Source organism: Misgurnus anguillicaudatus, chromosome 20 (assembly GCF_027580225.2).
Source record: "Misgurnus anguillicaudatus chromosome 20, ASM2758022v2, whole genome shotgun sequence".
NCBI lineage: Eukaryota > Metazoa > Chordata > Actinopteri > Cypriniformes > Cobitidae > Misgurnus > Misgurnus anguillicaudatus.
Window position 1 is genome coordinate 25903530 of NC_073356.2, and position 15484 is coordinate 25919013.

General features: G+C 38.9%; 2 protein-coding genes across 3 annotated transcripts; one reads left to right on the plus strand and one right to left on the minus strand.

Moving 5' to 3' along the window:
* Nucleotides 1-448: 448 nt before the first annotated feature.
* tril (TLR4 interactor with leucine-rich repeats) lies at nt 449-4213 on the plus strand. The gene has a single exon (XM_055219433.2). It carries the CDS (start codon nt 1299-1301, stop codon nt 3636-3638), a length of 2340 nt encoding a protein of 779 aa, XP_055075408.2. The 5' UTR covers nt 449-1298; the 3' UTR covers nt 3639-4213.
* Nucleotides 4214-4838: 625 nt separating this feature from the next.
* On the minus strand, nt 4839-14215 carry creb5a (cAMP responsive element binding protein 5a). 2 transcript variants are annotated; one of them, XM_055219434.2, is made up of 11 exons: nt 14083-14214; nt 12887-12957; nt 12281-12374; nt 10647-10750; nt 10217-10395; nt 8200-8275; nt 7922-8002; nt 6564-6857; nt 6259-6483; nt 6066-6165; nt 4839-5981 (listed from the first exon to the last, which is right to left on the minus strand). In XM_055219434.2, the coding sequence occupies exons 2-11, from the start codon at nt 12938-12940 to the stop codon at nt 5845-5847; spliced, it is 1344 nt and encodes a 447-aa protein (XP_055075409.2). In that variant the 5' UTR covers nt 12941-12957; nt 14083-14214; the 3' UTR covers nt 4839-5844. The 2 variants fall into 2 exon arrangements, with proteins under 2 accessions (XP_055075409.2, XP_073714493.1); XM_073858392.1 differs by lacking the exon at nt 7922-8002 and having other exon boundaries at nt 14083-14215.
* Between the last annotated feature and the right edge of the window lie 1269 nt (nt 14216-15484).

Here is a 15484-nt window from a genome sequence, read left to right on the forward strand (position 1 = left end):
TGATCATTTATTTACATTTATGCATATGATAGACACTTTTATAGGTGCATACACACTTTATTCAAGCTATTATCTGTATGTCAATATGTGCTTTCCCTGGGACTCAAACCCACAGCTTTTTACACTACTATGCAATGCTTTACCAACTAAGCTATAGGATCACTATCTCTCTGTCTCTTGGACCGCCCTCTCTCGACAATTATTTTCAGTGCAAATTAAATTAAGCAGGTTGTATGTTTTATGTACATAGCAGTTTTTCTTCATATATGGCTTAGCATGTGTCAAATTCATAGGAAGGTTGGACAGGAAATGCCCTTAGGGTTGTGGGGGTTCCTCTCTGGATATACACACGTGCACATGCACATGTACAAGGATGATATATAAGTCAGTTTATGAATGCTTACCTATATTTACTTTCAAAGAATTTTGTCAACATCCTGTTTGTCCACTCCATCATTTTCTTCACTGCTTGCTGTACACTCCTCCTCCGTGCTGCCTCACAATGCTCTTACCTAAAAGGAAATGTGAAACATCTGGACTTTTCACTCAGTCGAATGGACGTTATTTACTGTTTTCAAGTTGGATTTAGGACAGTTATGGAAAATTGAAATACTTCATGATAAAATGTCTTTGACAAGTCATTTCTTCACGTAAACTTCACGTTAATGAATTTGGAGCTTTGGTAGTTGAGTGATGTCAGCCCACGCACCCAAGAGAGCACACTACACACTGCTTCCCACGACCTGAGACAAAATCCGTCAGAAATTTTCTTTCTTTACTTTTCTATTTTCGCCTCCCTGCTGTTACTTTTAAACAAGGAGTGGAGTTTTAGATTGAGCCCACAAGGGACCTTCTTCTATACCACATGTATGTGTGTCTGTGTTTAGGGATTGTACTGTGCACATCTGGAGGGAAGAGGGGAGGGGTGATCCATGCCTGAACTCTGAGATAGGCTATGGTGTGTGTGTGTGTGTGTGTGTGTGTGTGTGTGTGTGTGTGTGTGTGTGCGCGCGTGTGTGTGTAATCTGCAGCAGATGACTTTTGGGGGATGAGAGGGTCTAAAGAAAGCTAACGTTTCCTCGGTTAAAGCAACTGCTTCGATCTGTATGGACATCTCAGCTAAAATGGCGATCCAAGTGTGCTGTAGTTAAATGCAAACTAAATGTCTTTCATCAAACAGTGTTGGATCCGTAATGGTTGCATTAAATCATTTGCATCCAAGGAGGAATTTGGCGAAACTTGAATGCAACAAAGGAATGCGTTGATTTGTTAAACCTGTTGTTTTGCGCTCCAGTGGAATGGCATATTGGTTTTACTGCAGTTTTCTTTTGTCCTGCGGTGGAGTGCTGATATTTTTTGCGCCTGCTTGCGCAGTTTGTCCCGAGCGATGCGATTGCCAGCACGCGCAGCATATCGTTTGTGCAAACCGCGGTCTGCGCGCGGTGCCCAAAGCGCCGCATGTAGAGCGCGCGGGGGACGTTCGAGTTCTCGGCCTCGCGGGAAACTTCATTCACAACCTCAGCGCGTTTGACTTCACGCGCTATGGAAACCTCATGAGGCTCAATCTCCAGTTCAACCAAATAAGGAATATACACACGAAAGCTTTCGAGAAACTCTCCAAGCTGGAGGAACTCTATCTGGGGAACAACTTGATCTCGACCATACAATCTGGAACGTTACAGTCGCTTAAAAAATTAACAATATTATACAGTAACAACAATGAAATCAAAGACGTCATTTCTGAATCTTTTAGTCATTTAAATAGTCTTGTCAAACTAAGACTTGACGGAAACGGCATAGAGCTCCTAAAAGAGTCTGTCTTCAAAGGTCTCACAAATTTAATGTTTCTGCACTTAGAATCCAACCAACTTCGCCATATTGACAAAAATGCGTTTTTCAGACTTAACAAATTACAGTTTTTAAATCTGTCAAACAACAAGCAGACGGAGCTGCGTGATAATTTCACGTTTTCCCATCTGAAGTCCTTGGCTACTCTTCTGCTCGCAGGCAACGACATAAGGTACGTTGGAAATCACGTCTTTGAGAACTTAAAAAGGCTCACGAAATTGTCTTTAAGCCGCAATAAGATATCAAAAGTAGACAACGAGGCGTTCAAAGGACTTTCGCGCCTCAAAGAGTTCACTATTGACAGCAACGAGCTGACAGAGATACCTGCAGGTCTACTGGATCCACTCGAGCGCATTGAACATCTCGACTTCAGTGACAACCACATAACCCGAGTGGACCCCGGTGCTTTCAGTTCTCTATCACACTTAAAAACCTTAAAACTGAAAAACAATCTTCTCACGAATCTTTCCGGTGGCATTTTCGCCACTAACGGTATCCTGTTTCACGTGGAGCTTAATGGGAATAATTGGACATGCGACTGCCGAATGGAGAAACTTAAAAGCTGGATGACGCAAGCGCATTCTCAGGGGAAACTGCTGAGCGCATTTGTGCGTTGCCATAGCCCACCTGCATTGGCGGGAAAGTATTTGGACTATGTCAGCCATTCTCAACTGGGTAATCTGAGTGGTTATTGCGACTCTGCACATCTGTCTCAGCCTTTGGAGAGCCGTGGAGTAGTGTTAAAATCATCGGTTCTCAAAGAGAATAGTAAAGGGAAGAAGAATGTGGGGATCCAAGGAGATGAAGGAAAGCAAGGGCCTGCAACGACCCTGGGGAGAAAGAAGAGGAGGAAATTGGCTAGCACAAGGCCTCGACCCACAACTGAGGATTCTGGGAATGTGAGGAAAACAGGGAACGGCTTGTCAATAGCAAACAGCACTGATTTATTAACTACCAAAGCCACTCTATTGACAGCTGACAGTATGCACAACCACAGCAACAACCAAGAGGAAGTGACCCACTTTCCTTTCACCTCAGACCAACAGGAACAGTTTAACCTGCCCCTACAAGAAAGATTAAAGCATCACGACTCACAAACTGCAGCGATTACAGACGCCTGTCAATTCAACCGTCACTCCATCCTGAATGTCAGCGTGGAAGATGTCACATCCAATACGGCCACAGTACGCTGGAGCACAGCTCCTGACATGGGACTAGTTAATGGGAAAGAACTCACGTTCCGTGTTTTATTTGACCGTTTCGGGCACGCTTTCCGTTTCCCACGCTATGTTTACACAGATGGATCAGACAGGGCTGTGACCCTCCAGGAGCTATGCCCGGACTCCACCTACATCACCTGTGTGGAGAGTGTGGTGGGTGGGGCTTTGTGCCAGGTAGCTCCTCGAGATCACTGCACTGGATTTGTAACCCTTTCACCCTCACTGAAAAGTGAGGTCAACATGCAGCTCATCACAGTTGTAGCTCTGGCAGCCAATGCACTGCTTCTCCTCGTGGTGGGTGGAGTCTGGCTGGGGCGCTTGGTAAAGAGGAGAATGAAAAGCAGGAAATCATCTGCACATGCTCATGTGCGTCACATGTACTCTACCAGATATCCGTTTCGTTCTGCCATGGCCACTACCTGCGTGTCTTCTGAATTCAGTGGGTACCAGAGTGGCAGACAGCTGGCTGCTGAAGAAGGTGACCTCATTCAGTTCCCCGGTGAACGTTTCTTTGACAACAGCCCTGTACGAAGAGACGATGATGCCATAATGCTTAGATACTCAGATTAGATGAGATGCTCTTGTGTATGTGTATCTTGTAAACCCTAAAGTGACTATTGTGGGGTCGTTTATTGGTTTTGGACATTTTTTGCATTTTGGCACTAATGATAAGTAACTACTACATTATAATCATTCAAATTTGGTTTTCAAGGACATGCAAATGGAGAAAAAGTGATTCTCTCAACCACGCTTTCATATTGTTTGTGAAATCTTTCTTTCTTTTTCTTTGTTTCTTTCTTATCAGCTGCTGGTTGGCATGTATTCCAGTCATTGTTCACAGTATTTGATTTTTTTTGTAATTTGTGCAGATATACTGAAGTATTCCAGGCATGTATATTGCTTGATGATTTCAAGCTCAAAAATAGGCATTTCATTAAACAAACATTTATTTAAAATAAAAGAACTTAACTTCATATAATATCTAAAAGTATAATTTTGTGTGTAATGGGTGTGTTATGTGTGTATACCGAACTACTAGACTGCACAAATATCCTAACTATGCTTGTACTTAAAATGACTTACTGTGACGTAAAATGCAAATTACGCACACCTCTAACCAGTAGAGGGCGCAATAAACCAAGTTTTCACAAAGTTGACACAGTCTTCACTATCATGTTGTAGGACATGAAGTGAACTCCAAGTGAATAATAATAATATTAATAATAATAATAATAACAATAATAATAATAATAATAATTGTTATTAATAATATTATTATTATACATTTTATTTATAATGCACTTTTCAGCACCGATCTCAAAGTGCTACAGCACTGTAAAAAATACTTTGCTGCCTTAAAAATTTTTGTTGAATCAACTCAGTTTTACAAGTCATTTCAACTGACTATTATTTATCTTGACTAGAGATGAGTTGTTATAACTTTTATAAAATTAAGTTGACTTTTCTCAACGATATTTTATAAGTTGTGACAACTCATCTTTGTTGACATAACTTGTAAATCTTAGTTAATTTAACAAAAAAATTTAAGGCAGCAAAGTATTTTTTACAGTGAGGTTAATAATAATAACAATAATAATAATAATAATAATAAAATTCTCATTTTTGCAGACACTATAGATACACACTTAGGTTGTAAAGGGTTTTGCAGCAATGCCACAGATAAAGCATGTTTGGTTTGGATTTGTTCTGACATTTTATTAAATGTTGTGAAATATTTGGAATGAGCTATGAGAAAAGGCAGAGACAGGCGAAGATAATAAGTGCTTTTAATTAAAAATGGCCACAAAAGGGTACAAAAATAGATATATATTTTCAGAAAACTGTACATGCATAACGCAGTTAAAACCTGCACGATTTACAATTTTTTTTTGCACGTGTCCAAATTTCACGGTACACAGTAGGCTATGTATAGCCATACGTGAAGGCTTTATCAAGCATTTTGTTAAGAGACAACACACGCTTGCATGTCATTTCCAGGAAATGTCAGTTTTGACATTTTGATTGTCATCAAGCCAGCAAAGGTGAAATGATTTATGTCATATTGTTAAAAATACTGCTAGACATTTGGCTATGTGATTAGATAATTCATTTAACACAATGCAGATGATGCATTTATAATGCTTGCTCCATTTTAAATGATGGATTGTTATTCGCATGTATTGCATCTTTGTTAGTGTGTGTAATCCAAAATTCACATGGGATATCTATCTTAGTTCAAGTGATGCATACTATTTAACAGATGAGCATTTGACAATATTTACAGTAACAACTTTACTGCATCATCGTACATTTATAAAACTAAAGATTTCTATTTACAATTACAAGTTGCCCTGATTCAATGCCTTAAGTTTCAGAATATCTAAGCGCTATCAAAGCATTTACACTGAAAGTGGCCAAAAGAGAGAGACACACGCATACACACCTCGCGCACACACTCCAGTAGTGTCCCTGAGAAAGAGGAGCTTAAAAAAGCAAGGAGTGTGAGAAATAGACAGAGAGGCATGAACAGAGTGAGAAACTAAAAAAAGGAAACCAAAGTTAGTGTTTAAGAGAAGCCAGTTTGTTTTCCAGCACTGTAATCAAAGATCAAACCCTGAAAATATCCATCTGACCCATAGTTGATTACCTGAGACGTCAAGAGACGGAAATATAAAGAGACATATGAAATGTTTAATACTTAAAGATCACATATGTGTTGGGTGCAATAATAAATCTAAGCCTCAAACTCTAATTCACATGGCTCTCGTGACCATCTTTATAGTTGTGTGGTGTTAGCGCGGTGTGAGTGTGTAGTAAGGTGACTGTGTGACAGGGTGGTGCTTGATGTTGAGATGCTGTTGTGTTGGATGGCATGTTGCTGGACAGGACTTCCTGTTGGACTACTCACTCCACCTAAACATAAATTATTAAGAAGATGAATAATATTAAATTATAAGTGATAAAAGATTGTGTTTGACGGGATCATTCATACTCCACTCTGTGTTTCTCGTTGTCTCACAGAGACCGGACAGTCTTTATGTGCAAGCAGAATTTGCTTCAATTGAGTGACTTCTGTCTTGAGGGACGTCACTTCATCCTGAGATGAAAAAGAATGTGTGTGCATGAATGCAGTGAACCAGAACTATGAATTATATATCATACTGCATCCCGGTGAGGATGTAGGTCATACCTGTAGCTGTAAGTTTGTGTGAGTAAGCTCCTCGGCTTTTCTCTCCAATGACGTCACCCAGACTTTTCTCTTCTGTCTGCATCGTGTCGCTGCAGCTCTGTTTCTTTCCAGAAACTTGCGTCGGCGCTCATCCGGGTCGTCTTCTGCTGTCCGCCTGCGTCTCCCTCCAGTCGCCGGTGGAGGAGATTTCGGACAGTGTGTCTGTTTCGGTGCAGAAGACGACATCTGTAAAACACAAACAAAGCTGCGTTATGTTAAATAGTTAGAGCAAACATTAAAATAATTGGAAATGATTGTAGTCAGACCTGTGCAGGTATTGGCTGATGTGAAAGGGGAGGAGGAGTCTGTTGGGAGGAGCAAGGATGCAAGTGCACAGGTGGAGAGTGGTGGGCGTGGCTGTGATGTGATTGGTCTTGATGTTGATGCGTAAGTCTTTGTGGCGATTGGTTGTGGCAGTGCTGCTGGTATGCACGATGATGAGGTGCGGATTGTAAATGCGACACTGGCTGCTGCTGTGGTGACATCATCATGTGGCAGAGAGGATTCTGACTGCCGTTGGAAACTGCAGGTTGGGTGTGGCTTGGTATGACCTTTGACCTCTAAAAGATTACAGAGCATGAGAGATGGGTCAGTATCGCTCCTGGGGTCACTGTCATTCTTAACTCATGGTTGAACATTCACAGGCACATACAGTAAATATACACACATGAGTGCGCATTGTAATTTATTATTAAAAATGAGAAACCGTGCCTTTTTTGTAGGCTACAATGTGCCTTTAAAGGGACATTCCACTTTTTTTTAAATATGCTCATTTTTCAGCTCCCCTAGAGTCAAACACCTGATCCCCACCGTTCTGGAATCCATTCAGCTGATCTCCGGGTCTGGCGCCAGCACCTCTAGCATAGCCCAGCACAATCCACCGAATCCGATTAGACCACTAGCATCGCACCAAAAACAACCAAAGACCGACGGTCTTAGTACACGATGTAACTACAAAAGAGTCAAGTTTTAAATAGGAAAATTATTGAAACTCTTTGGTTATTTTTTAGCGCAATGCCAATGGTCCATCAGATTCAATGGATTGTGCCAAGCCACGCCGAAAGTGCTAGCGCCAAACCCGGAGACCAGCCGAATGGACCTCAAAACGGCAAGAATCAAATGTTCAACTCCAGGGGAGCTGGGAAATGAGCACATCAAAAAAAAAGTTTAATGTCCCTTTAATGAGTGTTTCTAAGGTTTCCGATGTATGGTGATTGGTGCGATTACGTTCACAGTGGATCTACAAAGACACCTTTGAAACATCAAATGAAAACCAGGTCAACCTAAAACCTTTGAAATCCTATCTCATCCGCTTTCAGCATGTAAGACTCCTGCATGTTTGAACATATGTGTGTGTGTTACATTTCTTACATATGCAATCTATGATAAATCTGCCTTGCTGATGAATGCAGTTTTTTAATTGGTTAAACAACAACGTTGCCTATTTTACATGTGCTCATGTGTGTGTGTGTGTTTGAATTGGATAATTTAATCAAGATGTCTACATTAGTTACAGAGCACTGTGGGATAAGTAACCCCTTTCTGACGTGTAATGTTTCTATAGAGACATCATAATCCTGTAACCATAGAGTCAAACAAAGTGAGAAAGTATTGGAGGTTGTACCTGAAGGGAGGGGCGAGCGCTAGGGTGAGCTGGGCCTGGTATGCCAATTATACTGGGGTTCATAGACAACTGTGCATCCATCTATCATTTCAATAATATCAATAACAAAATAATGATCAATAATAACATTTATTTAATGAAATGGAATACAATTATGTGCAGTTAAACTAAAAATGTACTTTAAAAGTTAGCAAGAGTTAGAAATGTTTGTTATCTGGATGTGGTGTGTGTGTGTGAGCGAGAGAAAGAGAAGGTGAGATAGAGAGTGCTTTCCTTACGTTCATTGTTGATGTCCCAGGCATTGTGTTGGCCACAGAGTGTGTCTGTCTGCTGTGTAGACAGCTGGGTGGTGATCTAAAATCAGTCAGAGGGATACAAGGGCGTAGATAAGGGTCTAAAATTCTCTACAAACAATGCCATTATGATTGTAGTTCCTGCTTTAAAAAATGAAAAAGTTAGGAGCTAGACTCTTAACTGCTAGAGGAAAAATCTTGGGTTTGAAAGTGATAAAGTACACTAGAAATAAAGGTACAAATGCTCTCACTAATGTGCACCATTTTAGTACAGATAGGGTGAATTGCCCTAAAATGAGACAATTTTGAAGACTTCTGTGAAATGTGCTTCTTATTTGATAATTGCTTCACCTTCATACATGACTGGACATTTGACAGGTAATGTGATTTTTTCTGCGATGTCATAGTTTCACTGGAATTTAGGTATTTTTAGGGGACCTACAAGGAAGGGTCCCACTTTAGGACATTCAGGAATAAAGTTGTTAAAGGAATAGTCTATCCATTTTCCATATTAAACTATGTTATTATCTTAACTAAGAAGAGTTGATACATCCCTCTATCATCTGTGTGCGTGCACGTAAGCGCTGTGGCGCACAGCGACACTTTGATAGCATTTAGCTTAGCCGCATTCATTCAATGGTACCAAACAGAGATAAAGTTACAAGTGACCAAACACATCAACGTTTTTCCTATTTAAGACGAGTAGTTATACGAGCAAGTATGGTGGCACAAAATAAAATGTAGCGCTTTTCTAAGCGGATTTAAAAGAGGAACTATATTTTTTTAGTGGAATAGCACTTTTGGGAGTACTTCGACTCGCCTGAAAAATCCCCTCCCCTTCATTATGAGAGGGAGAGAGAAAGTGTTACTGCGCTGAGTCGAAGTACTCCCAAAAGTGCTATTCCGCCATACAATATAGTTCCTCTTTTAAATCCGCTCAGAAAAGCGCCACGTTTTATTTTGTTTCACCATACTTGCTCGTATAACTACTCGTCTTAAATAGGAAAAACGTTGATGTGTTTGATCACTTGTAACTTTATCTCTGTTTGGTACCATTGAATGAATGCGGCTAAGCTAAATGCTATCAAAGTGTCGCAGCGCGCAACAGCGCTTACGTGCACGCACTACGATGATAGAGATATGTATCAACTCTTCTTAGTTAAGGTAATAACATAGTTTAATATGGAAAATGGATAGACTATTCCTTTAAAGCCCTAAAGAAATTAAGTAATGTGAACAAAAGTACATTTTAACTTAAAATTTCTAGTTATTGCAATATAATTCATCAGGTTGACTACATTTGTTGGGTACATTTTTGTAGCTTCAGATATCCTGCCTTCCTCAAACACACTGATTTTGTACAAAACTCATCGATCTGAAAAGTGCCGTGTCCCTGATTGGCCAGCTAATCTGTACGTTTTGATTGGCCTGAATACCTCTGACGTCAGCCGGAAATGTGAAGCTCCTTACCATGTTTGAAAGATTCAGTCACAATGCAATGCTGACAGGAGTTAACTTACAGGCTGTTCTACATCACCAATCCCAGGAAGTAAACTGTTGCCTACAATCTGTGTTTGTTGTAGTCCAAGAAATTGATTTTATGTTGGAAACAATAATTCGCATCACTGTTTACTTTGGGGTTTGTATCTTTTGCATATCGTTAACATGTACTATTTAATGTAAAATCGTAAATCGGAGGATATTTGCTCTTTAAATTAACTAAGATTTTTAAGTATATGTCCAAAACTCAAAATATTAAGTGATGTTTATGTAAAGGCAATATCTGGGTTAACAGTGTATGTACGTTTTATGTTCCAGTGTGTATTTCTAAAGTACAAATGTGTACTTTTGAGGTACCAGTATGCACATTTTAGGTACAAAAATGTACTTTTTGAAAAGGTACCGTCCCCAGTAACAACGATTGTGCCTTCTTTTTGAGAGTATACTGCAAGTCGCTTTGGATTCACAAAATGCATAAATGTACGTGTTATTGTAAACTCACTGTTTATTAGAAGTGCAGTATGTGGCAGTGCATTGGGACTGGGGCTGTGAACTGTGTGTGTGGAGCTGGGTCTGGTTCAGATGGGCCAGAGCGCACTGTTGAAACGAATGATGTTGACCGGGTGGAGCTCGTGTCTCATTGTGAGGCTGGTTCTGACTTGATGCTTGCAAAGGAAAGTTCTGTAAACAAGAGAACAATTATAAACTGGCTCTTATTGACCTTGTGTACCAATTTTGTGTATATACAGTATACAAGAACCCAATATGATCTATGTACATGATCTCATTTACAGTCAACCAACACACATACTGTACACTCAAGCACACAGAAACACATTTAATACAAAATTACAGTATGCTTTTGGTTTATTTTTAATAACACTACATTAATTGCATAAAGTTTTATTCAGATTCCTGAAAGTTTCTCTCACCGGTTTGGTGCCCTCTACCTCCTGTGATTGGTTAAGCTCAAGATCAGTAAAGAGACCTACTTCCTCACAGTCCTGTAAGAAACGGGTTGGAGTTGGAGTCTGATCTGCATATAAAACAGTGAACACGTATTTCAGTAATGCAAACAGCATATAGAGCCAACAAGAAAATAGCTTTGGAAAATGGTCATTTTATTCAAGATATATAAAATAAGTGAACATACAGAGGAACAATATAATGAGATGATTTATTAGTTTTACATTTTCTAATGTCAATGTCTGCAATACCGAACACGTTTAAACACTGTGTCATATACTTATTATTGTAATTTAATTTATAAACGTTACATTTTATGTGTTTATGAAAATGAAAGTGCTGGAATAGAATTAGTTAAAAGTATAGAATATGTAGAATAAAGAGTATAATATGTTATAGTAATTTAGTAAAGCAAACATACAGTATATGTTTATATGATTTGAGGTTAAAGAATATAGACTAAACATGTAAACCGAGTAGGCCGAAAAGATTTCTCAAGGTCATTTTGTGAAAACTTTAGATCAGTAGATCGATATCACATATCCTTTAGGCATTTTAAACAAATGCAGAAGAACGGCCTTCTTCACAAAGTCATGGGCAGAGGTTGTCTAAAGTGCTAACCTATCTTTTGACATGCTGCAAAAATGTTAAAATTTAACCTTGTGTCATGAACATGAGCCTGATTTTACTCTTGTTGTTTTGGTAATTTAAAGGTAGTCTAAACTAAGCTGTTTTCTCAGGACTACCATGAAAGGGGTCGGAGGGTTTTGTTTTTTATGTAAATGTTTCTGTCGCTGCAATGATGGCTCACAGACCCCAAAGGTCAAAGGTTGGGCTGATGTTTATATGTCAGACATTGGGTTTCCAGGGTAACAGACATTGTCTAAAACCAAAATTAGAGGAGATGGAGAGCATGATCTATTAGGACATATGGGCCAATGACAAAACAAGCACATAAAAACGCATTAATAAAAAATGTTTTAAAAATGGATGTAATTTTTATTTTTGAGTCAAAAACAATGTGTTTAAAACTTTGTGTTTATTGAACAATATTTCTTTACATATATTTTTGAAATCCTCATTTAAAAAAAGTCAGGTGGTACAACCAGGCTGATTGTTATTTGATAGTTGCATTTAAAATTATAATCCTAGAAATAGTTTAAAAATGTAAAACAACTAACATTTGAAAACTTTAAATTTAGGAACAACAATCACATAATAATAACAATTAGACAACCGTAGCTTGCATTTATTAAAACAATTAAAATGATTAGCTTATTAAAATGATTTCGCTTAATTTTTTTTCCGGACATTCATAGCAGTTGCACACTTTGATCATTTAGATTTGAGTACGAGGGTAATAAATAATTATATCAGGGGGCCTTCAACCTTTTTTAAGGCTCATGGTGGATGCTGGCTGGATAGAAATGTGAAGCAGGGACCCCTATTACATTGTAAAAACTGAGTGTTGTACTTCAACCTGTATCATGTATAGTAATGTATATATCCAATATATGCTACATACAGTGTAGGCTACTTTATACAAAGTAAATATGGCACTGTAAGCATGATATTGTGTTATTAGTTGAAGTTGACTCACCTAAAAGTATATTGTCACACTTAATAGAAGGAAATTTGAGTGTCATCTCATGTTTGTGTCTGTGGATAATAAGGTGATCTTCTCTTTGGAAGCGCTGAAAAAAAACATTGGGTAAGAACGAATTTGAATTAGCTCTTCAGAATTTCTTGCCATCAAAACTGAGATATTATATTTTCCGAATGCTTTTAGGACGTGTTATTATGTTCAACAAATAGTATCACTTCAAATTCACTTAATCCCGGCCTTGGGTCATTTAGAAATACTGTTAAACGGCACAAAATTTTTTCAGCAAAGTCCTCTTAAGTGCATGGAAGAAGAATTTAATGAATGATGGGTTTTGCAGCAAAAGACAGTAAAATGTGTTAAATACCAATGAAATGACTAAAGTAACATTTGTGAAAACATGGCATTTCAATTACCGACTAATAACCTTTTCATTGCCATTAAAGTGAAATTACTGAACTTAAGACATGTCAGATGCACTTAGAGGGTTTTGCTTCTGAACTTTTCAATTACTGTTCTTATATTCATTTCAAATATCTAAAGTTTGTGACGGTAAATGGAAAACTTTTCTTGCTATTTACAGTATTGGCAGCTGTGACTTACCTGGGAGCATCCAGGAGCATTGCATACATATGACCTTTCCTGATCAACATTCATCACTGAGACCTACAAAACTAGGCATATACAAAAAAAATATTATAAAGTGCCCACAAAAGACAGATATTTTTAGAGATTGGGTGAAGTATTTTAGATTTGTTTCATTTCTCCATATTTCATTCACATTTCCCTGTTTGCATTTTCTAACTACTGTAGCCTGGGTCTCTCTCTCTCTCTCTCTCTCTCTCTCTCTCTCAACAATCTAATATCAGGCAACAGCAATGAGCACATTCAAAGATATATGAAAACTAGTTAGAACATTATAAGATGCCAAACACAGACTTATATTATTTTAATGCTTTGCTCGTACTCGGATATCACAAATTATGTCATCAGTCGTACCTTATAAAAACCTGCTACTCCCCCAGTCATTATCACTCATAACGTGAGCGGCCCTTTGATCGCACTGACGTCACCCCATTCATGACATCATCGCCATTGAGTTTAGCCGGGACGATAGTTCGCATTGGCAAGACGAGTTAACGGTGCGCCTGCTGATAACATTTACGGCGCTAAATCAAACCGTCTAACTGGTCTGCAGAATGACGTAATGGCGAAACCGAAGGACTCACGCGGTTCCACGAATTTTACTAAGGCAAACACCTGAGATCAGATACCAACCAGAGGCTATATCTATGTGTCAGGTTAAACGAAAATATATTTAAAGTTGCCAGTATTACTGTTAAAACTTTACAGCAAGCTTGTTGGATTTAACTGGCAGATGTCACGTAGGGTCCATTTGGAAAAACATTTGTCTAAAACAAATGCAGATAGACGCGCATACACACACGTGTGCGCCTTGCAATTTAAATACATTTCAAATAGTCCTTAACCATTTAACTGGCAAACACCAATTCCTCTAAAGCGTGTGACATTCTTTAAGAAACACTAAACTAGTTAAAATATTTTTTGTCCTTTTACTCTTGTTGCCTATGTTTGTTTTGGTGTCACAGACTCTCAGATAAACATTCAAACAGTTTATGAACATCTTATTGGATAACCGGCACTTTGACAGATACAGACTTGACAGAAAAACAACAGCAGTCGCAAAAATCCCACTAACAGTCTATAAAACCCGCGCTCTGCTTGCGTTTTAAAACTGTATGTAGGAGCGCGAGTGTGAAATAGTAATACAAACTTACCCAAACGCGCGCAGACTGAGACTTGCGACGCTCCTCGCGCTCGGACGAAGCACGCTGAAGTGAAACGCGATTACGATATGATCTATTTACAGAAGCATTACATCACCTCACGGTGACGTCACGTGGGATTCCTGAACTTCTAAATCATTGCGGTCCGCTTTTTAAAAGGGGAGGGGTTTCGAACGCGCGCCCCGCCCCTGAGTGGACGTAGGGGGTGTTCGATTCGTTCATTGGCGCGTTAAGGAAGCGAGGGGAAGTGAGGGCGGCGTTTCGCTCGATGCGTGGTGCGCCAACAGCTGTCTGTAGCCGTGCGCGGGACGGTCCCGATTAGCGAATGGTGTGTGTGTGTAAATAGAGAAGAGACGTAGAACAGGACAAGTGTGAGCGTGTTAGCTCTTGCCTATAGGTTTACTTACAATTAGGATCGGAACAATGACACGAACAGTAAAGATCCCGGATCGAGGTTAAGATACTGGCATAATTGAACAATGTAAAAAGGCAGATCGACTATCCACAAAAGATGCCATATTTAAGGATATTCAATGTAAAGTTTTACATAAAGTGAAGGTGTAAAAGAACGGGGGAAGCGAGAGAGAGAGAGAGGGAGTGATTCATTGGTCTGATCTAACTCAGAATGCTAGTAGATGTTTCCTCAGCAACACAAAAAACAGGAAGTGGTCATGATGTCACATCAAGCCCCAACCTTAGTTGACTCCTACATCTCTGTGCATGAATCATTCACACATACAAACAATCACACAGACAATTCACCAGAGGGCATGTATCCACAAGATCATGACATCATCCACGTTTCTCTCATGACATAATTAAAGGAACTGGGTTAAGTTAATCCTTTTTACCATTTAAATAATGCATAATGAATGTGATGACTGCTTTCTAAGATTTAGATTTAAATTGTTTAGATAAATGACAATAAACAAAACAATAACCAAAGCAAACTTTTGATATCAAAGATCTTTAATGCATTTCTGAATGTTTTACACATTTTAACTGGCATGTCTGGGAATTAATAAAGCATATGTGTTTATATGTATAATGGAGCATACAGCAATTTCTAATTTTGGACATGATCCTTCGGAATGCTTTGATCTTGATAGATTACAGAATCACCATGCATACCGGATAGTAGGGTAATAGTCTTATAAAAACACTAATCTGAAATCTTTGATATTGTTCAATCGAATGAGCTGACATGGCAGTTCTCATTTTTACTAGCATCTGGCATTGACCACTTAAATCTATCTTGTGTGAGGCAGGTGGTTGCATTTACAAACATCTGGCTAGATTATTCTACTGGCATTATAAGGTACGTCAGAGAAAGAGTTGTCTCTGCTTGCGTGAGGTTATGTACGCATTTGGGAATTTGCTCAAATCTCTGTAT

Bases quoted from the DNA above. Each gene is read 5' to 3' on its own strand.
- tril (XM_055219433.2), top strand. From the start codon at position 1,299: ATGGCATATTGGTTTTACTGCAGTTTTCTTTTGTCCTGCGGTGGAGTG.
- creb5a (XM_055219434.2), bottom strand. From the start codon at position 12,940: ATGAATGTTGATCAGGAAAGGTCATATGTATGCAATGCTCCTGGATGC. The intron at 12,375-12,886 runs GTAAGTCACAGC...GTTTTTTTTCAG, and splicing joins ATGCTCCTGGATGCTCCCAG to CGCTTCCAAAGAGAAGATCA. The intron at 8,276-10,216 runs GTGAGTTTACAA...GACTGATTTTAG, and splicing joins TACTGCACTTCTAATAAACA to ATCACCACCCAGCTGTCTAC.